This window comes from Drosophila serrata, unplaced genomic scaffold, assembly GCF_035046125.1.
Source record: "Drosophila serrata isolate PLE 108 unplaced genomic scaffold, ASM3504612v1 contig_276, whole genome shotgun sequence".
NCBI lineage: Eukaryota > Metazoa > Arthropoda > Insecta > Diptera > Drosophilidae > Drosophila > Drosophila serrata.
Window position 1 is genome coordinate 1242842 of NW_028257174.1, and position 23589 is coordinate 1266430.

General features: G+C 31.7%; 3 protein-coding genes across 16 annotated transcripts in view; 2 read left to right on the plus strand and 1 right to left on the minus strand.

Annotated features, from left to right (window-relative positions):
- Positions 1–21012, plus strand: part of LOC147643180 (uncharacterized) — a 335120-nt gene extending 314108 nt beyond the window's left edge. For 12 of the 13 annotated variants that reach the window (XM_086835374.1, XM_086835376.1, XM_086835382.1 and 9 more), the window contains 2 exons: positions 17911–18648; positions 19338–21012. In XM_086835374.1, coding sequence (XP_086691500.1) covers positions 18012–18648; positions 19338–19636 — 936 coding nt within the window. In that variant the 5' untranslated portion in view covers positions 17911–18011 and the 3' untranslated portion in view covers positions 19637–21012. Of the gene's footprint in view, positions 1–17910; positions 18663–19337 lie in introns of those variants that run through there. The other variant, XM_086835384.1, reaches the window with a different exon arrangement.
- The window catches only part of fog (folded gastrulation), a 64208-nt gene extending 41672 nt beyond the window's left edge, over positions 1–22536 (minus strand). Inside the window, exons 1-2 of one of the 2 annotated variants that reach the window (XM_020948029.2) lie at positions 2289–2473; positions 397–1090 (exon numbers count right to left, since the gene is read on the minus strand). The gene's annotated coding sequence lies outside the window, so the exon portion shown is untranslated. Of the gene's footprint in view, positions 1–396; positions 1091–2288; positions 2474–22502 lie in introns of those variants that run through there. The other variant, XM_020948027.2, reaches the window with a different exon arrangement.
- On the plus strand, positions 21809–22141 carry LOC147643182 (uncharacterized). The gene has a single exon (XM_086835199.1). The coding sequence runs from the start codon at positions 21809–21811 to the stop codon at positions 22139–22141; it is 333 nt and encodes a 110-aa protein (XP_086691325.1).
- Positions 22537–23589: the final 1053 nt, after the last annotated feature.

Consider the following 23589-nt stretch of genomic DNA (forward strand, 5'->3'; position numbering starts at 1 on the left):
TTGATTCCTATTGAGCTAGGGGATAAACCTAAATGAAGATTCAAGATTCTCCCACTGAACTGAAAATACCAAAAACATAATTAAGAAAACCTCTACACATCCGTTAGTTTTCCCACACAAAAGTCAGAAGGTCAACACGCATGGCGGGGCGTGAACCCGGAAAATCCTGAAAATCGCGGGAAAATGTGTAAGGAAATACATGAAATACAAAACATATCTTACATATGTATATATATACACACTTTTCGGGACAAAATCCGCATTCGACAGAGTCGTAAAAATTAAAAAATTTCGCTGCTGCCTTCAATTGAATTTGCATTAAAAATCAAAAAACAAGTTTCGCCAAAGAAATCGAATGAAATTATAAAATACACTTTAGTATTATAATCCACTTACTTTTGCTGTTTTATATCCCAAAAAATAAAGCAGGTGAAAAAGCAGAAGATCCGTTGATGGAAAAATAATACAAATAAAAACAATGCGCGTGCTTTTGTTTTTATTGTTGATCGTTTTTTGTTTTTGTTTTTGTTTTATCTTTCACTCCGATTGTTGTTGCTGTTGTTGTTGTTGTTGTTGTGGTTTGTGGGTTAATACCAAATTATTGTAAAAATAAATTAGCATATAAATAAATATAAACATCCGAAAATTTGTTCGCTTTTTTTTTGGTTTTTGTTGGAGTTTCGTTTCGTTTTTGGTTTTATTTTCTGTATTTCTTGTTTCCAGAACTGAATCCCGTTTTATTTTTGATTTGGTTTTATCTGGTTTAAGCCAAATTAATTATGTCTAAATTTGTATTAAGAGTAAAGTTTAAACTTTTCCTCATCGCCTTTCATTTTTCGCTGCGATTTTATTGCCTTTTGTTGACCGTTGTTTCTTTCATTATTATTACACACTCACTGTTTTTTTTTACATATATATTTTATGTGTTTTTATTTGCATTATTTTTCTTTATATATAGATACGCGTAGTGGATATATAGTATTCCATTCACAAAGAAATTGGCACGCACACACAAAGAAGTCACGACAAAAAAATGATTATATATATATTTATAGTTATCAATATCAGATGGTTTCTATTTGTATTAAAACTGAAATATTTAAAAAGAATATAGTATGATATATTTTGGTTATAGAAAAGGGAAAATTACAAGCAAATGTTGCAGATATAAATGGAATATATATATATATTTAAAGATATATTTATGTGCGCTCTACATATGGTTTAAGATTATTAATTATCGCCTCTCGCCTGTTGCTGTAATAAACACAACAATAGCAAACACAAAACAACAACTGTTTCACAATATAATATATGTTTATTTTATTAACACATATTTTTTCGTAAGCTATATTTTATATTTATCCAGTATACATATTTATTTATTGAATTTTAAGAGTCAAGTTTACTGGTTTTCTCCCTGTAAATATTAAGTACTTAATTATTTTATATATAATTTTATAAACAATATATATAATATTTAAGCATGATATTTATAAACATTTTTTCACTAGATATTTGTTTATTGCATTTTAGGGTCTATTTTGATTCTTTTTACTTTTTAAATGTTATTATTATCATTAGAGTACTTTCATTTCTCTATATTTTCTATAATCTCTATACAATTAAGTTTAAAAATATATAAAATATTATTATGAATATTCTCATATAATAAAAATAACCTTATATATTTCTTTCTAAACCAAAATCGGGTCAAACAACAGGAAGAATTACCGGAAAAAAAAAATAAAAAGAAATATAAAAGATAAATGCACACAAAAAAACGTTTAAAATACACATGACAAAATATTTAAATATTTTTTTTATTTATTTATTTACTTGGTTCTTGGTTATTTTATTTTTTTAATATTTTAACACGTTCGCTGCGATTGCACATGTATTTCTTTATTTATTTATGTTTGTTGCCAATTGTAAAGAACAAATAACCGAAATAGAAACGAAGAAATTGTTGTTATTGTGTTTGCTATTGTTGTTTTCATTGTTTTCTTTTCATGTTCTTTATTTTTATTTTCTGTATTATTTTGCGCTTCTTTTTGGCGAAGCTGTAAAGTGGTGGAGGCGGCGAAGAGCACGTTTACAGTTGCTTTACGAGAGCGGAGAATGAAGCTCCAAATAGTTTGTTTGCCCTTGGAAATTGTAACAGTAAAATTTACACGCACAAAAAAAAAAAAAAAAAAAACAAAAACTAAGTTCAAATTAAGAAAACACTTTCAATATATGTATATTCCATTCAGTCACATTTGTTGTAATTTTTCAATTTCAAATACCCGTGCTTGTTGCTGTTGTCACTGTAAACGCCACTGGAAAAATCGCTTTTCTAGTTTCGAGTCGACGAAAACTTCCGCGCTTCACGACCGCCTTCGTTGAAGTTGTTGTTTAATTTAATTTTTAGATTTTAAGTAAGATTTAGGAAAGTCTTTCAATGCTTTGACTCGCGCTCTCCATTACGCTCTGCGCCGCTCGCTCGCTCGCTCTCGCTCTCTTATGCTCCGATCGATGTCCGCTGGTCGTGCTGTGGCTGAGCGAGAGCGTGTGAAGAGCGAGAGCGAAGAGCGATAAGGGGGAACAACAAAATTGAGCGGCAGCTTCAAGCCATCGATCCAGAGAGTAAGGGAGAGAGAGCGAGAGGTAGAGAGTAGGAACAATCGTACTAGGCAGCCGGCTAAGAGTGCATCATTGGTTTCTCTTTGAAATGGGGAGCTTGGCGCTTAATGCTCTTTGAAGTCAATTTGCACAGCAAACAATTATGATCAGTGGTTATGATTCATCAATAATGAAATAAAATTTTGCTTCAATTTAATTTAACTAATATTATAATTTTATTAGTTTTGAATTTAAAAATTTCAATTTCATTAAATGATTTAAACCTTTTCAAAGTTGTAAATAATATTATAAATAAGTTGTAAATAATAGGATACTGTTTAAATTAGTCAATTATATTTATATTAATTTATTTTTACAATATTTCTAAAATATTAGAGTTATAACTATTATTTATTAATATTTCTATGAAATCCATTAACAAATATAAGAAATAAATCAATGATAAGTAAATTAATAACAAGTAAAATAAAAACAGTGTAACTGAAGCATAAAATTTAATAAAAAATGTTCGATTAATAAAAAGGTAACAAGCAAAGTTATTAATTAACTTGATAGTGACTATACCAATAAATAATAATTAAATAAGAAATTTCATAATGCATATTAAACACAATAAAACCATTAAAAAAAATACAAGAAATAAATCAATAATAAGTAAATTAATAAATTTATCATCAGTTTTACTGAACCATCAAATTTATTTTAAATACTTTACGGTTAATAAAAGAGTCACAAGCTATTTATTAATAAACTTTAGAGTGACTATACCATTGACTAATAATTTAACCAGAAATTTCATAAGCCACAATATACATATATGGATTTATTTCCCTAATAAAAATTGAAATATTCTTTTCCCAAATAATATTAAAAAGGTATTTCTTGATTTGCCTTATATAACCACAATTTCTTGCCGTGTATCCCACAAAAAGAAGAGCACAACAATGGCACACTCTCTTTCCCTGCCGCCTGCAAAGGATGATTAATGATCGCTATTTTTTTGTTCTTGTTGTTTCTGTTGTTTTTTCCCCACTGCAGCTAATTGGGCAATTTATATAGACACTTCTTTGACGCTTCCTGGTAATTTTCCATTGAGAAGAATCTATTTTCAATTTTCCACATTTTGTCGGAGGTCGGGAACGCATGAAAAACCGACCACCAGGGAAGCCAATGAAAAAGTCCCGGGAGTCGAAAATAAAGCAATTTAGCGAAAACCAAAAAAAAAAAAAAAAAAGAAAAACAGAATGAAAAGAATGAAATCTCAGGACGAATGTCCTTAGCCGTAAATCCATTATGAGGCCTTGTTTTTCCTTGTAAATTTTCCCTCATTTTCCACCATCATCATCATCGAGGATTGTATCGCACTTCACGCTACTTTTAATTAGCCGCCACTTGAGCCGGGCCAAGTCAAGCCGCCGCCGTCAGTGCTGTTTAGGCCAACATAATGACCAATTAGGCCCACTTTGGCCCAAAAATGCACTGCAAACAAAGCGGGGGAGGGAGTAGGCCTAAAAACACAATACTTATAATCCTAAAGAAATAAATATTAAGCGTGGCATATGCTAAAAGCATCTCCAGAAGAGTCTATTTAGACTTGACGTGTGTTCTTGATATTAAAATATTGTTGAATGTGGTAAAAATATTTAGTTTTCTATAATAATATTACTTAGAATATTAAATAAATAATTTAAGAGCTATAAACAATTAAATCCTGCAAGTAAATGCAGTACCAACATCTCCAGAAGAGTCTATTTAGACTTGACGTGTGTTCTTGATATTAAGTAATAGAAGAATATGGTATAAATATTCTGTTTTTCATAAAAATATTACTTAGAATATTTGATAAATAATTCAAGAGTTATAAAAAATGAAAGGCTGCAAATATATGCAGTAGCAACGTCTCCAGGAGAATTTATTTATATATCTTACCTATTTATACTTATTCTTATTAAGAATTAGTTAAATATAGTATTAATATTTAGCTTTCATTTAATAATAATAATATAATAATATTTTTAATAACATTCAATTCATAATTAAATATTTAGAAGCAATTAAAGCCTGCAAGTATATGCTGTAGCAGTATCTCCAGGCGATAATATTTGGACTTAAAAGTGGTTTCATCCTATTAAATAGAGTTTTACTATGGATTCAAAATTCGTTTTACTTTTTTTAATAATATTATTAAGATCATTTAATAAATTTTAAACAATTTAAGCCTTAAAGAATATACTGTAGCTATATTTCCAGGCGAGTCTATTTGGTCTTCCAATTAAATAGTAGTTAAAAGAAGCAACTTTTAAACGATTATATACTTTTTCAATAACATTATAAACAACATTCAATAAATACTTAAATATTTATATTTATAAAACAATTAAACGCTCCCCCCTTTTCGCCCAGTGTATAAACCCAGATCAGCCTTTTCTCTCCCGCCTTTTTTTAAACTTTTTTTTTAAATGTTTTTCTGTTGACTTTTCGATGGTCAAGTGTGTGCGTCTGGTCTTCAGGCCTTTCCCTTACCAAAAAAAAAAGAACAAAAAAATTTACTACCAAAAAGTTTAACAAATACAAAAAATCAGCTTTTTTCGGGGTACTTTTCCTTCTTCTCCAGATGCTGTCTTTGGTGCTTTAAGTGAAATCAATTAAAACATTTCTTTGTCTTTCGAATGTTTGCCTTCTGCATCTTCTTCTTCTGCTGCTTCTTTTTCCCCTCTGTCCTTTTCTTTTGGAATTTTCATTGGAAATTAATTTCTTTTAACATATTTTTTTTGTATATATATTTCTTCTTGTTTTTTGTGGCCTCTTCATCATGCTAATCATTTTCATTTTCACTTTTATTTTTACTTTTCGTTAATGTTCTCGTTTTCACTTTCCGAACAAGTTTCAGGTTTTTTTTGTTGTTGAAAAAAAAAAAACATTAATTAAGAAGAGTAAAAACAATATGAAGGAAAAGTTGTTGAAATCAAACAAGGAAAAACTTCAACTAGTTAAGCTAACGAATTTTGTAAGCTAATAATTTAATAATAAATAAAAGCAGAGCAAGGAGGAACATATGAAAATATAACAAAGATCATTATTTAAAATTAGGGAACAAGTTTAAGCTGAAAAGTTATATAATTTAAGAAGATTTTGTTAGGGAAAATGTAACAAAAAAAACAAGCTTTTTCAATACTTAGAAATATTCATTTAAGTCAATTTAATATATTGAAAATCAATAAATAAATCAGTCAAAATATCTCTGAAGTTTATCTTTCTCTCTATTAATTTAATAACAATTTTTAAAACTTTTATCTTCACTATAAATTATAACTTTTTCCTTAGTTATTTCTTATCGATATCGTTGTTCTGCTTCGCTTTTTTATTTTTTTGGGAGTTTTGTGAAAACGCAAAGTGACAACTTAATGGCATCAAAAGTTCAAAGTGCGATGACAGAATAAACCGAAAACAACACTGCCTTAAATCAATTTTTCCCCCAGGATTTTCCTGGCACCAAACAAAAACGAGAAAAACAAAAAAAAAAAAGTTGAAAATGCCGATGGCGATGCCACACATTCGACATTCAACTTTCGACATTGACATTCAAATCGAAACATAAATAATAACAATGATAAACATATCAGCACTAAGCCCCATATGCATGCCGAAGATACCAACAGAAGGAAAAACTGGGCAGGGGGGGGGGTTTGGAGCCGGAAAATGGAAAACACATCGATACCGACACATGAATCAAGTTTACATCGGGTGAATGTGGGTGGGGGGAAAAAGGCCAACATTTTTAGGATTCATTTGCTTTCGATTCGAGCCTACAGAAGAAAAAATTGGAAAGAAAATACAAGCAAAGGAAAACATCAACACAGACACAGGAAGGCGGGGAAAAGCCAGCCAGGGGAGGGGGTGGAAAAAAAAGGGAAAATGAAGACATGGCTTGGCACAAAAAAAAAAAAAAAAAGAAAAGGGATCACATGGCACAGGACAACATGAAAAGTGGACAGCAATTTGCAAGTTTGCCAAAGCAAAAGCCATTTACATAGCTCTCCCTCTCTATCTCTCTCTGTCTCATTCTTTTTCTCTAGGGTTTTCCCTGGGTTTTTCTCTAGGTTTTTCTCTACACTTTTCTCTACGTTTTTCTCTAGATTTTAGTCTGTCTTTGTCTCTGGGGAATTCCTTAGGAAAACCTTTGCCAAACGCGAGTTTAAGAAAGGTAAATCTTATTGAAAATTGTTTAAGGAAAGTGAGTAACAGGTGGACTTAGGAGAAATAATTATTTAAAAATTTATAAATAATATAAAATATTTCAAATTTAGTTTTTGTACTTAACTGTATTAAAATACTCAAGTAAATTAATTTATAAATGAAGTTATAATCAATTTAAATTGAATATTCAAATGCATAAATAACAGAATTTATTAAGAATTAAACTTAGCAAGAAATAAATTTATATAAAATTATAAATAATAAATCTAACCTAATAAATAAATTATAATAAATTATTCCTCATGTTTTAAACATAATTTCTAAACCCATTTCATGTTGTTTTAAAAATTCCTGCTTCTTTATAACTTCTATTCTATCATTCTGTTATAAATATCTATTCTATTATTATAAATAATAACAAATTATTCATCATGTTTTAAACATAATTTCTAAACCCTTTTAATATCTTCTGTTTTTATCATATATACATATATAATAATCACTTAATTTATCCTTTATTTAAAATATTTACTCATTATCCCAGGCTCTCAACTTTAAGTTGATAATTTTTTTTGGGACTTCTTGTTTATTTTTTGAGCACTTTGCCCTGCCATATTTCTTATTTTTGGTTTTTTGTTTATCACTAACGGGCAATGCTCTTTACTTTACTTTTTTTTTGTTTTTGGGAGTCCCCTCTTGGCCTCACTCCATGGAATTGAAAAAATGCGACGATGACGACGACAGCGAGTGAAATATTTCCCTAAAAGAAAAACACACACACGGAAAAAATCGAAACGAGGAAATCGTGAGCTGAACCTATATCTTTGGCGGCCAGTCGGGCAATGTTCGGGCTCTGATAAGAGTCAGAAAAAAAGTAAAAAAAAAGTAGAAGAAAACAAGAAAATAAATCCAAAAACCTAAAGCCGGGAGATATTCGTGACACTCGAACGAGGTGAGTCATTGGAAACCTCCGGGCTTGACCTTCCTGGAAGCGGAAAAATGTTGGAAAAACTAGGGAAACCGAGAATCGGAGAACAAGAGACTTGGAGAAAGGGCAGGAGAAATTTCTCATCAACAGCATTGCACATCTGGAGGCCATTAATAAGTCGCCACTTAAGATTTTCGGTTGCAGGCATTGTTATTAAACATTTGGTTCACTTGATTGGATTTAGTTTTAGGCATAAAACCAGCTCCCATTTATCCCATCACTCAAAGTTTTTCCTCAAAATATATTTGGAGTGCTCTTGAAATGGAATTGGGGATAGTTTTTGGGGATAAAGGAGTTGCATCAGGTTTTTCAAAAATAAATGCAGGGATTGTGTAATATTTTGAAGTAGAAAGAAGCCAGTTTAGAAAATTTTATTTGGTTTTATAATTGTGATCTATTATATATAATTTAGTAGTTAATTGTTGAAGTATTAAAATTGTAAAAATGTATATAAGAAAGCGTCTTCAAGCTTGTTCTTATTTTAAGCCTTCAATTTAATGCTTCTTTCTTTTTAAAGTATTTAGAAATAAATCTAAATTAAGTGCAGAGATTGTTTATTGATTTTTGAAGTAGAAACAAAAAAGTATAAGAAGTCTGCTCTATTCATTATACTATTTAAATTATATTTAATTTACTTCATACTTACTTTTATAAGTTCTAATATAAAATCTTTAAAACATATATAGAAAAAACGTCTCTTGAAACTAATTCTTTAAATTGAATGTTTCCTTTACTGAGATATTTTCGAAAATTAATATAAAATAAATAAAGATTGTATAATTCTTAGATAAGAAGCCTTTTTTGTATCCGAAGCTTATAAATTATATTTAATTTACTTATTAGAACCTATAAAATCTTTAAAAAATATATAGAAAAACGTCTCTTAAAACTTATTTTTTCAAGTGAATGCTTCATTTACTGGAAAGTTATCGAAAATTAATTTAAAATAAATAGAGATTGTGTTTAATTTTGAGAAAATAAGCCTTTTTTTGGTATCTGTACCTAATAAATTATATATAATTTACTTATTATTTTAAGAACTTGCAAAATCTAAAGAAAAACATCTCTTGACTTAAAATTAAATGCCTTTTCCTATTAAAAACTTTCTAAAAACAATGCTCAAAACTTGGCTCTTTATGGATTTTTATATCATTTTCGGTTCGCTTGGCTACAATAACGATGATCATAATTTGTGTCATATAAATGTCACTTTATGAGTAAAAATAACTTCATTAAGTGGGAAGGGAGCCAGGGAGCAGATGTTGTTGTTCTTGTTTTTGCCATTTGTTGCTCTAAACTAATTATAATCAATTCTAATCGCCTTTAAATTGCTGCTTTTACAGCTCGCCTTCGTCTCTGTCTCTCCTTTGCTCTCTTGGCCTTTTCTGGGCCGCACTTTAAAAGGTGTTGTGTGTGTGTGTATAATGCGTGTGTGTGTGCTGTGTGTGTTTTCTGGGCTTCCGCTTCGAAGGAGCTAGTAGAAAACGCGACAGACCAAACAAAACCCCCCCAACACCGCCTCTGTGTGTGTGTGTTGACCATTTCCAGTTGGCTATTTAGTATGTGCATGTAATTGCCATTACAAAATACACTAACTTGAAGGTAGTTCAGTGATTATATTAAGCTACAAAAATAAAGTAAAATAAAGCAAAGCTAGCTTCCTGCTTTGGGAAACCGAAATATCTAGACTCTTACAGAGAAAATCCATCAAACCTCAGTCAAGAATTTATTAATTTTAAATATCAAATCTGAATACTAGATTTAAAATGGAAAATACTACATTTCATTCTTTTTTGATCATTTTAATGATGTTATTCTTAACGAAAACTTTAAAAGAGTAAAATATACAATTTATTTTTTTACTTCTTTTTTAATTTTTATTATAATAATTTGAATTATTTACTTTGTTATTTATTGATAAACATTTTGATTAAAAATCTAAATATATATATGACTCTCGTCAATCATTGACTTTTTGACCTTCGTATATCAACAAGAAAACCTAAAAAATGTGTATTTTAGGTATATTAAATCAATATTTTTTATGATAATTTTATGGGTAAATCCAAGTTTTCCAAATATTATAACTAAGCCAAAAATTCATTAATTTTCAAACGGAAAACGTTTCTATGTTAGTTTTTATTAGATTAACAAGTCTGCATATTGAGTTTGAAAATTTAAAGAATTCAAATTTTTGTCAAATTTTTGACAATTTTAACCAAGTTATACCTTCAAAAATTTCGAAAAAATTTTTGAAAATTTTTATTTCTTTCAAACATGACTAGATCGACTCGGCTGTTGATGCTGATCAAGAATATATATGATTTATAGGGCCGGAAATGACTCCTTCACTTAGTTTTAAGCTTCTGACTGAAATTAGAATACCCTAAAGTGTTATGAAAAAGTATCAAGTATTAAATATTACTATAATATTTAAAACATGATTATATTATATTATTATATGATATTTATCATATTTTTATTATTTAAAATACTTTCAAGTATAAATCCATAAAATTTCTATACATTTTCCATAGTAATTCCTCATCTAATATTCCAAGTAAGAGTATTTCAACTTCCCCTTTTCTTACCCAGATTTTCTCTTTTCACAAAAAAAAAAAAAAAAACACCATGTTTATGGGGCCTTTGGCGTTTTCCGCTTGATTCTATTTTCAAACTAAACCTATCTAAACTAAGACCAACTGGCCAGCCAAACTGATTATGGTCTTAAGATGAAGCTGAAGCTGAACCTGAAGCCGAAGAAGATGAGTTTAAGGAAAAATGGTAACCGTTTTTGTGTGGCACTTTTTCAATGGAAAAGTGTGGAAAATCCCAACTTGTGCAGTTAGCTAAAAACGAATGTGACTGTGACTGTGGGAATTTGATATTGGATATTTGATATTGGAGAAAATTGGCATAGGAATTGAAATGGAAATAACCGAAATAACCGCCGAAACATGACAATCTACTTAGGCAGCAAAAACTCAATTTGAATCTGAATGCGAGATCTGTTAATGATTTCGATGCTGAGATGTCAGTTTGACATTTTCCCTGTCTTTCCCTGATATATATATATATATTTTCTTTTGCTTAAAAACCGGCAGATTGTTTGTCTTAACACACCATTCCTTGTATCCTTAGCTGTCAATCACAAACCAATGATGATGATATTTTTCCCTCCATTTAAACTTCATGTGAAGTGGTATTTATACCCACCCGCAGCCAAATTATCTTCCTTGCCAAAAAAGAAAAATATATAGAAATAGGGGAGGAAAATCAGAAAGGCCTAGAAGTCGGTCGATTGATGAATGGCCTGTCAGTTGGCTTGGAAAAAAATACAGGCTGATGTCTAGATTACCGGAAGTAAAGTTTATTTAAACCAAAAATTAAGAACCCAGATAAGTCGCATAGTTCTAAATAGTTTTTAGTGTATTAAAAGTAATTTTAAATACAATTTATAATAGATTTTATAAGTTATTTAAATCACTGACAGCCTGCTTAAGGTTTTCCTTTAACTCAGAACTCTATCCAAAGTGATTTATAAACTAACTGAAGCATATTAATTACTCAGCATCTAATTAAAGGGCTTACACCTCTTCCTCTATAATATATATTTGTATTCCTATTTATTTGATTTGAATTTGGTGAACTTCTGAGTATGTCCTGTGTGGACTTTCCATTTCGACTATCAAATTATTTGCCATTTGCGACAGTTCGATAATCGTTTGGCCATTTGCCAAGATGAGCTAATTAACTGAATGTTTTGAATGTGCCAAGGTGGCACCTGCTTAACTCATTCCCATTACCATTCCCCCACCTGTTCCCTGTTACCTGTTCCCTTCTGACTTAACCCATCACATTAGAGATGCATATAGTGAGGTAACCAAAGAACTCTCCTGTTGGGTTTTTGCTCAAAATTAAGTGCGAGGCAAGTTGTGCTTTCCTGCTTTTGCTTTCTGTTTCTGCTTCTGCTTTCCTGCTTCTCTGTTCCCTTACTCCCTGTTATGTAATAGCATGTTAGGTGGTATAACTTTTATTATTATGATTATACTTCTCTCTCACTCGTCTGTCCTAGCTCCATCTACCAGATAACCAGGTTCTGGGCCCCAAAGAGATACGTGAAAGTCACGTGAGTCATTAAAATGAAATAGCAGTCGGTTCTAAGTAGCACCGTGACGAAGGGCACCGGATCAGAGGGAGTTATAACGTAACATATACATAAATATATATCTACTAGCTTACAGAGATAAAAAAGAAGGGGTGTTCTTGAGTTAGAGATAGGGAAAATCAATTGTAATTATAAATTCTATTTTTAAATTCTTAAAGAGGGTATTATAATTCAGTAAGAAGCTTAAAACAAAGTGAAGGAATCATTTCCGACCCTATATATCATATATATTCTTGATCAGCATTAACAGGCGAATCGATCTAGCCATGTCCTGCAACAATTTATTTTTTTCAAAATTTTCAATATTTTATTAGGGGTAAAATTTGGTAATTTGAATATGGAAAAATTGTTAAAATTTTAATTTCTAAAAAATGTTAAACCGAGTATACAGATTTATTAATATAATAAAAACTAACAAAACACAGCTTTCCGAATTAAAATTAATGCTTTTTTGGCTGAGTTATGAGATTTTTAAATTTTATTATTGTTGAAAAAATTGTCATATTAAAAAATATCAATAAATATCAATTCAAAGTATGCATATATTTTAAGCTCCGTTAAGATCGATTTCCTATCGTATAATATCATTAAAAATTGCAAGAGTATATAAACTTTGCCTTCCTGTAAAGATAATTTTATATTTAATTTTATTTTTTCCTGTGTACTTAAGGTACCTGCTTGTGAGTAGTAACTGGTAAACTGGTGATATGCTTTGATACTGTTAGAAAGGAAGAGAACTTGGCCATAGCCAAAGGTAAACACACAGGTGCAGATTTTAAACACTGATAAAAAATGGGAATAGAAATTAAGTTTAAATTAAATTATTTGCCTCTTCCTCTGAACTTTTGCTTTCGAGTTTTAAAGAATGAAAAAAAGGTACAGATACCTAAACTATACCTAAACTATAGATTTTTCGATATATTATTGATATTATATTCATTGCTCAATCTTCTTTCTTCACCTAACTTTGATCTTCGATTTTAAATTTACTACAAATTCATTAAACAAGTTTGATACATTTTATTTACATAATTAAAAGATATTTTTTGATGTTTGATAAATCTGATTTCCTGATTTTTTATGTATTCTTAATCTCTTAATTTGTTTTAACTTTGTTTTCAATATTTTAATCTTGAATACAACATAATAATAATTTCAATATATTTTATTTATGTAATTAAACTTTGTTTACTGTCTTATCGATATATTATTGATATTTTAATTGTTGCAAAATCTATTTTCATATATATTCATAAATATTATATTTCGAGCACCCGAGAAATATCGTTTAATTAGACAAATATACATATAATATAAATATACCTAATATTTACTAACTTAATGATATTTTCGTGTTTGTCGATTTCTTTATCATTAGACAATGTTCTTTCTTCTCCTAACCCTTTCATTTAGAGCTCTTGTAAAACAAATATAGCTCTCTAATTTTTTTTCCTGTGTAGTTTTGTAAGTTGTGATGAGACGCTTACTGCCATAAACAAAGTTGTTGGCTGTTGGCCTGGCCATGGCCATTCTCATTGCCATTGCCGGCGTGTTCTTTGTCGGGGAACGCTGTCAACGCTAATGTCATCCAAGCTGAGGTTTCTCCTGGGCTTTAGCTCCTCCTTCTCATTGCTCCTCCGCGGTCCAAGTTGGACCTGCACACATCACATCCAGCTCTGGATTCATTGGCGATGTCACCGTCATCAGCTCCATTGTTTGTCATCATCTTCCAGTCCAGGTTTCTGTTGTTGTTGCTTCTGTTGGCCCTTTGGGAGCTGGATTTTTAATTGCAATTAATTTTCAGCATTCCCTTCCCTTCTAGCCTTCATTCCCGTTCACTTCGAAATAAAGTGGCAGTTCATCATGTTTCCCCGGGGATTGACTGGCGAATGCGATTCGATTTCAGATCGATTAACAAAAGGATAGTGTTAATTGCACTATCAGAGGATTCAATTTGCTGCTGTGCAGATTGTAGATTTCGATATGTAATCGATAAGGTGAATGGTATAACTTATTGGAAAGTTTTTTAAGTCGGGAAATTAATTTGGAAGAAACTTTGATGGGGAATATCATTTATTGACAGGAAAAATCTCCGATATGATAAATGAAAAATATGTTAAAATTTGATGTATCCAAATTTTAAATATAGACATAGTACGTAGACATAGTACGTATGATCAGCAAGTATCAATGATCATTAAGTAAATATTATCATTAAGGAACTATGATTACTAAGTATCGATGAGCAATAAATTACTATGAGCAGTAAGTAACTTTGAACATTAAGTATCTATGATCATTAATTAACCATGATCAGTAAGTATCTATAACCAGTAAGTATGTACATATGTATGATCAGTAAGTAACTTTGAACACCAATAAACACAATGACTTGCAACATTTGTAACACAACACATTTCTTAGACTCGGCCAGCAGCAGTCACTTCGTTCCGGGGATGTTAGAACGAGTTGAGAATTATATGCTCAGATGTGCGAGATTTGTTTTGGAACAAATTTAAGCTATTTGAATGAAACTATGGAGTTATTGATTTATATAATTATAATAGTATATAAATCAGAGCATGCCAAATCGGCGGACTATATATATTCATATATATAGCTGACATCGGACTAATCGGACGATTTATAGAATTATGATCAGTAATTAACTATGAGCAATAAGTATCTATAACCAGTAAGTAACTCGGAACAGAAAGTGCCTATGACTAGTACGTATCTATGATTAGTAAGTATCTATGACCAGTAATTAACTATGACTAGTAAGTATCTATGACCAGTAAGTATGTATGTTTGATCAGTTACTAACTTTGAACACTAATAAACAATGACTTGCAACTTTTGTAACACAACACATGTCTAAGACTTGGCCGGTAGAAGTCCCTTCGTTCCGGGGAGGTTAGAACGAGTTGAGAATTATATGCTCAGATGTGCGAGATTTTAAGAGCAAGCTATTTGCAGGAATTATTCTTCTGAACTATTCTTATTCTTCTATATAATTTTACTAATATATAAGTTGGAGCATGGCGAATCGGTGGACTATATATATATACATATATATAGCTGTCATAGGAACAATCGGAAAATTTTAATTTTATTGTTTTTTAACAATAATCTATATAATATTTTTTCCTGTATTAATATATTAAACTTCAATATGTAAGGGTATACAAACTTCGGCGTGCAGAGGTTAGCTTCCTATCTTCTCAATATATATTATAAAATATTTTATTTATAATAAGCACTCTGTAACACAATTTTTGAATATTAAGGGTTAAGATATTGAATTTGTAAAACTTATAGATTTATTTCCAATAAAAATATTATAAACTAAGTCTAGATTCTTTACTACAATTACCTTAAACCCTAAATCGAGAATATCGATTTATTGCTCTTTTATGGCAACATTAAAATATCAATTTATACATCGGCTTTCGCAGCATTTTAATTTTGAATTTTAAACATCGTAAATTAAATATTGAGTAATTTAATAATAATGCAAACCTGTAGAAGTCCTTTTCCTATATTGGTTTTTTTTGTAACACTTTCTTATTTTCCTTCACTCAATGTTAATTGTTTAATGTCGACCACATTTTGCATTTATTTATTCATATGGCGATTTATTGATTTGGCCGCGTTAAATAAATTGCCACTGCATATTTGATTTCAGCCATAATTTCAATTTCGTTTGCCAATTTGTGAATGCGATTGCATTATAAGCCTTTGTTGTTACTCAATTAACTTTTAATTATCCGCAAATGTTCAGTTCAGTTTTGCTGCTCGATTGACTAACTGACTGACTGATTGAATGACTGAATGACTGACTGACTGAGTGACTTGCTAACCAGCTGACCGCTGCAGGGACTACTTTTGAGGAAAAAAAACTTGAGGGGAAAACCCAACTCAACTTGGGAAATGGCAGGCGCGTAATGAAAACACGCAGCACGCTGCGAATAATGAAAGGAAAATTAAGTAAAAATAAAGTAAAAGTAAAAAAGGCGACGGTAAAAACTCCCAGTTGTCATGACCACTAATTGAAAATGCCAAAGGGGATGAAAAAAATAAAGGAAGGCAAGAAAGAAATACGTCCATTGCCCAAAAAAAAAAAAAAAAAAAAACAGTAAAACGATGACCCAAGGGTTGAATGATGAGGGAAAAATACACAGGTGTCACAGGTGTAGGTTTAAGCCGTGAGCTTCAAGAAGCTCTTAAGGGAAAACATTCACTTGAGAATTGTACGAATTTGTTGGATCGATCATATAGATATAGAGAGGGATTTACCGATTCCTTTTTACTTATAAATATATAGTTTTTGGGGTCTATTGGGTTAACTAATTAAAGGGGAAAATATATGTTATACCCTTTTAATTTTTATTTTATTATATTATAACCTTGCTTTTAGTCAGAATCATAAATCTAAGTGAAGGAGTCATTTCCGACCCTATAAGTCATATATATTCTTGATCAGCATCAACAGCCGAGTCGATCTAGCCATCTCCGGAAAGAAAAGTAAATTTTCAAAATTTTTTCAATTTTTGTTAGGGGTTACGCGTTAAAATTTGCACAAAAAATTGATCAAAATTTGAATTGTTGTAAATTTTAAATTGAGTATACAAATTTGTAAAAGTAATGAAAACTAAGATAACACAGCTTTCCGAATTAAAATTAATGCCTTTTTGGCTGAGCTATGAATTTTTAAACTTTGATTTATCGAAAAAATTGTCATATAAAAATATCGATAAATATCGATTCAAAAAATTTAAATATTTTAAGCTTAGTCATGATCAATCTCCAGTTCGATTCCATAATTCATTTTCATCTCCTTTCTTAGTTTTCCTACATGTTTTTTATTCACTTTAACATTTTACTTTATAAAATAGTAATAATATATATGATATAAGTAATTTGTATACCCTTTAAAATAAGACAAATCCTTTTTGGATCTCCACTTTAATAATTCTTATCAAAAAAACGACCCATTTTAATGGTTGTTCAAACCCATCCCTTTGGACATTTCTAAATCATTTTCCCTTATTTCGCTGTCATTTCACCGACCAACTGACCAACAGCCGGAAATTCCGAATAATTAATATTTCGCCGCTGTGGCTGCCATTTTTGGCTTATGTCTCTCTACTCGTTTCTTTTATTTTTATTTATTTTTTTCTGGCAAAATGAAATGAAATTTCCGGTTAAGACGACAAGAGTCATTCGGCGCATTAGCTGCCATAATTTTAATGGCGTTTAATGGCCTGGCGAATGGAATTGTATACGAGAAGAAAAACGAAGAGCAGAGAAGAGGAAAAAACGCATTAATTAGAAAACGAGCAACAACGACTAAGTAATAAAATAATAATAATAAAGCAGGACAACGTGACTGCCCGGGAAAAGAGCACTAAATTAGGCACTACTAAAAGGAATGACAACAACCACGAATATTTTCCCCTCTACGACCAAAAAAAGCAAAAGCAAAAATTCACGCACTTGACACAAATTCCTTTCCATTCGGGGAAACGAGCATTAAAATTGAAAATAAAAATGAAACGAAATTCAAGAGCGGCTGCCTAGGCATGCAGGGAAAATAATTCATATTACCAAGGATGTTAAGTGAAAAAAAGCAGCAAAAAAAAGGACAAAAATTATATATATATAAAGCATAGAAAGGACCCTTGAAAGACAAATGAAAATGCGGTTAGTCCTGGCGGAGTCATTCACATAAGCAGAAAGCTATTCATTTGCTATGTAATTAAGTTAAAGGGGTTTTCTTTTCGAAGGACTTATTAACTGGGGTTTTTAAAACATTAATTTGGTAAATGAAATAAATCTTTTCTTGACTAATTTTAAGTAATAAATACAAGTATCCTTTAATGTTAACATATTAATAAAATTTCTTGTTTGCTGCTTTACTATTTTACAGCTAAAATGGCAACCAAAACAGGCATTGATAACAAGCTAATCGAAACCAGACGATAGATTACCCACGAACACAGGATATATAGAAGTAAATATACAAGAAAAATGTGCAAGGCAAACTTATTAGCGAAATGCACAAACTCCACAAGGATAACAACAGCAAAAACATCAGGCGAAAAGCTGACGAAAATCGTGACAGAAAAACAGCTAACAGCTAAGCAGCACAAACTTCACAAGGAACTAAAGGAGCAGGATATGCAGGAGCAGCAGCAGGAGCATAATCAGCGTCGCCAACAAGGACATCAAATAGAGCAAACGGCAATGGAAACAAATGAAGAGACACAGCACGAACAGGCCAGAAGCAAATGCAAGGACAAACACAAACACCAGAGGCAACACCAGAGGCAACAGCAGCAACATGTCCTCATCCTGGTTGTGGCCCTGCTGGTCCTCGTCCTGCTGCCAACGGGCACCGCAGCCTCAATGATGACACCTTCAGCCAGGATCTCCAGTGCCAAAGGCAATGCACGTGAGCTCCTCTTCACGGAGATGGGCAACAGTGGACAGAGTACACTAGCTGGTGGAGCAGGAGGAGCTCCACGAGGAGGAGAAGGAGGAGGAGGAGGAGCAGGAGCTCCAGGAGCAGGAGGAGGAGGAGCAGGAGGAGGTGGAGGAGGAGCGGCCGGCATCGAATGCCCCAGCTTCGACAACACCGCCTGTCCCTGCTACAAGTTCGAGGATGGTAAGTGCGAATGAAACGGCCGAGTGAGCTAATTAAACGCATCAGCATCCGAGAACCGAGATGAGATGAGATGCCACCGAGGATGTGTGGTGAGAAGAGATCCAATAACAAGGATATCTTCGGGATATTCGAATAGGAGAAGGCAAGGTCCTTTAAGAATGTCATGGAGTTCTTTTTTGATTTTTAAATATATTGTTATTCAGTTCCTAGAGAAAATTAGACAAAAAACATATGATATATGATATGATATTATTATTAATGAAAAACTTAATGATTACTTAACAAATTCTTGATACATCCTAATACATTTTGATACAGTTTTAAGCTCTAAATATTAAACCCTAAACCCTATTAAACCATAATCCTTGCTATACGATTTCGGTTCCCCTAATATTCATTCCCCATCTTAATTAGCTACAAATCTCATATAAACTAAGCCGTATTTATGTACTGAAAATCCCCCCTTTGATTATGGGGGGGAAAAGCACTTATTTAGTGCTTAGTGCTTAGGACTTTCCTAAGATGTCCTGGCCAATGAATATTGATTGGTATTTATTGTGGGCGTGAAATTGCAAACGAACAATAGAATGGACAGGAGCTGCTGCAGCAGGTCTCTAGGCCTAATTGAAATGCACAAATTGCCAGGGATTAATATAAACCTTTCCTACTCCCTTCCCACTATCTGGCAGGACTCTTCCTGGAGTGTCCTGGAACCACAGCGATATCCCTGCGCTCAACACTGGAACGTATTTCGGCGCCCATACATTCGCTGTCCATTTATGACTTTGACCGCTCGGTGACATCCCTTTCGCAGGATGTCTTCCAGCCAGGAGTTCACATCCGTCACCTGCAGTTCTCCCATTCGCATCTGGAGGCCCTCAAGGATAATAGTCTGCGCAATGTACGACCCAGCCTGGAGTCACTGAGCATTGTCAATGGAAAGCTCACTCAGGTAGGTGGCATTTCAATAATAATGTTTAATAAATGAGGAGAAAAATATAAAATAAAATATTTAAGAAAGCTAAAACATCTTTAAAGCTTTAAACACAAATTAATAATGTGATAGATATAACTTCAAAAATTTATTTATTAAATAAGAAAGGAAACTAACTTTGAGAAGCTGAAGTTTATATGCTTTTCAAATTTGAAATTAAATTATAGGATAAAAATTGGAAATGACCCATAGCTAAGCTTAAAATATTCTCACTCTTTGAATCGATATTTATCGATATTTTTCTATGAAAATGTTTACTACAAATTAAATTTTAAATTAATCATAACTAAGTGAGAAATGCATTAATTTTAATTCGGAAAGCTGTCCTATGCTAGTTTTTATTAGTTTAATAAATCTGCGTACTCAATTAAAAACGTTTAAAAATTCAATTTTTTTTTTAATTTTTGAAAATTTTAACGATTTAACCCCTTAAAAAATTTGGCAAAAATTAAAAAAAAAAATTTCTTTAAAACATTGATAAATCGACTCGTCTGTTGATGCTGATCAAGAATATATATTTATATGGTCGGAAATGACTCCTTCACATAATTACAAGCTTTTGAATTTAATTAAAATACCAAAAGAGGGTATACTATCTTTTTTTTCTAAATTTTCATCTTAGGGCATCAAAACCCTCATAGTATTAGTTTCCACTTAATTAAATACAATTTTCCATATATTTATTAACTGCTGAAAACCCCTAGAAAATATTTGTTGCCTATTTTTGGGGCTCCCTCCCTGCACGGTGGGAAACCCCACTAACTGGCGGGGAAGTACCTAAAACTCTTACCCAAGGCACACACCGCCGCATAAATTGCATTTCGCACCCGTGGTTTTCCCCGCGAGCTAATTAGTCCTTCCAAAAACTGAACGAGGATCGGCATTCCACCATATCCAGCGGCAACATACGGTGCTCGAAATAATGTTAAACAAAGTTGGGCAACCAACACAAAAAAAAAACGAAAATATATATATATATATATATATATACGAAAATAAAAACCAAATGGCTTTCTAAGCCATTAAATTTGGAAAAACAGCCGCCGCAACGGCATCCAGAATCCTGGAATACTCGGCATTCAACAGTGGCCTAAGGGGCGGGAAAATGGAGCGGGTGGAGGGGGGAAAACCAAGGGAAAAGGTGGGGCACGCCGCCAGCCATAAAAAGTAATTTGCCGCCGCCGCCGAATAACAAACGAGCCAAAGCCAAAAACAATTGCGTTCAATAAAATAATTTGCAGGCGAGAGCAACTGGCGAAAAGCGGCCAGCCGGAAACGCACACAGAGCCAGAGAAAGAGAGAGTGGGGAAGGGGGAAAGAAATTGGGAGGGAATTTGGGAGAGAAAGGGGAGAAAAGCCGTAGAGAAAGAGTGAGAGAGAGAGAAAGGTAATGAGCACCAGAGGCAGTGGAAAAATGACGAACCCTTTAAGCGGTATAAATTTCCACAAAATATTTATATATGAGACATAACAATAGACTTAAAGAAAGGAAATCCTAATGTAATTTTCCAATTTAAAGAATTTTTTAATTAATTAGTTTATATATTTATAAAGAATATTTTTAGACCCTTGCAGGGTACTATATTTGTAGTCAAAAGTTTAAAACTAATGGAAGGCGTCATTTCCGACCCTATAAATCATATATATTCTTGATCAGCATCAACAGGGGAATCTTTCTGGTCACCTCAGGCAAAAAAAAAAATTTTCGAAATTTTTTTTGCATTTCTTCAGGTATTAAATCGTGAAAATGTACAAAAAAATTTGAATTTTTTTCAATTTTAAACTGAGTATGCAGATTTATTAAACTAACAAAAACTAACATAGGACAGCTTTCCTAATTAAAATTTATGCATTTTTGGCTAAGTTATGAGAATTTTAAATTTGAATTCGTCGAAAAAATTGTCATATAAAAATATGAAATTATGCATATATAATACATTCATTATTATCATAAAACGGATTAAAATATTTAACTGCAGGCAGATGATTTTTGATAAAAGTCAAACAATCTCATTGCTTATTATTTAAGTAAACAGAAAACAGTCGGTGACAAAAGAATGTCACATATGGCGGAAGAAAGGCACTTGCAGTCCTATAAATACTGACTCCAAGTCAGAGACAGATATCATTCCACCCAAGAAGAAGCAATCGAAGCATCTTTAAGACATGTCCAAGCTGATTCTTATCCTGTTAATTGCCACCTTGGCCATAGTTACCATCGAGGCCACCGATGGCAATATCCTTCTGCCCAGTCGCTGCCGGCGTTGCGGTGTCAGGGACATTGGGAATCCCCGCGAGGTGTGCGTCCGCCAAGCCTCGACCAACACCTGCCAGCGGCTGGCCACCTGTCGCCTGCAGGAGCAGAACTGCCTCCGCAAGGACACTGGCCGGGAGCTGCTCCGAGAGACCTGCATCTCCCAGTGCCGCAGGATCCCGCGGGGCAGTAACTCCCGAATGCGATGTGCCCCCAAGAAGGTTCGACCCATGCCCAAGAACTAAGTAGTGGTTGAAGGGAGTTGAAGGAGTCAAGGATCTATAAAAGGACCTATAATTTTTAATACCCTAACAGGATATTCGTTTTTAAGATTTTAAAGTCCCAGTACTGGTTTCTTAACATAATAAAAAATTACCACAGAAAAGTTTTTTGAATCGAAAATGAATTCTTGGCTTGGTTTTAATCAATTTCGATAAAGTTATGATTGATTATGGTCCGTTGATTTAAATTCACACTGAAAAGGTATTCGAACTTCGACTTTTCAGAAACAAACAGCATTTCTCAATATTATTGTTTATGTAAACAATGAAATAAAACGTAGTTGAGCAAGTTTAAAAAAATTATACGTGAGACGAAATCACTTACCAATATTCTTGATAAAACTTCCTTTGGATTCAAACTGAAATTAAGCGAAAAACAAATAAAAAATAAATTAAAATGTTATAGAAAAATAAAACATACGGAATAAATAATGATGAAATCAAAGATAAATAAATATCTACCTTTGCAAATACAATATCTAAACATTAACGTATAAAAAAAGTCAACATATTAATAAATATTATTATTCTTGCTTATAAATAATAATAGATAGAAATAAAGTATTCATAATTTATATTAATATAATTATTTATATAATTTATAATTGATTTTCCTAATTATTGTCATAAATTATTGTGTAATAATTCAATAATAACTTTATTTAAATCTCTCTTTGGGTTTATGTTAACAAACAAAGAAGGTTCATGATTTTTAAACAATTTAAAACAAATCCAATATTTCCTTCAAGTACTTAAAGATCGTTTTTATTTTATTTGCTTGTTTTTCTTTTATTTTTATTTATTTTTAAATTTTCAAGTAATTAATTTGTTTAATTAATTACACCTCCTATTGGAGCAATAGGTAGCCTTAAGCAGACACCAGGCTTGTCGCCCACAATTCTTTTGCCACAGTTTCGCTTAAAAGTGAGATGCCAAGCTAAAAAATAAAGGGAATTTAATAATTAAAAAATATTTAAGACAGATTAGACTATCAATAGATGTTGTAGATATCCTTTTTGATCTAAATAATAACTCTTCTTTAGAAATTAATCAATTTAATAGACTCTTTTAAGCTAGACCTAATTTAAAATAATTATTTTGATAGATCAAAATCTTCTTTGAAGAACTTTCTCTATCAAAACTATAACAAAATTTTCCTGACATGTTATTTCAATTTATAAAATAGTTCTTAAAGAACCCTTAAATCAATTTAAGGTTCTTGTATTATTGATTTCCAAGCATCTCCAATTTATAATGTTTAAAGAAATATATCTACAATACTGTTTAGCTTCCCTTTCTTAAGAATTTAGTTCTGTTTTAGTACAACTTTTTCTGTCAGTGTATCCCTTGATCCTCCTTTTTGATCTAAATAATAACTCTTCTTTAGAAATTAATCAATTTAATAGACTCTT

Excerpts from the sequence above, each read along its gene's own strand:
- LOC147643182 (XM_086835199.1), top strand. The coding sequence starts at position 21,809 with ATGTCCAAGCTGATTCTTATCCTGTTAATTGCCACCTTGGCCATAGTT.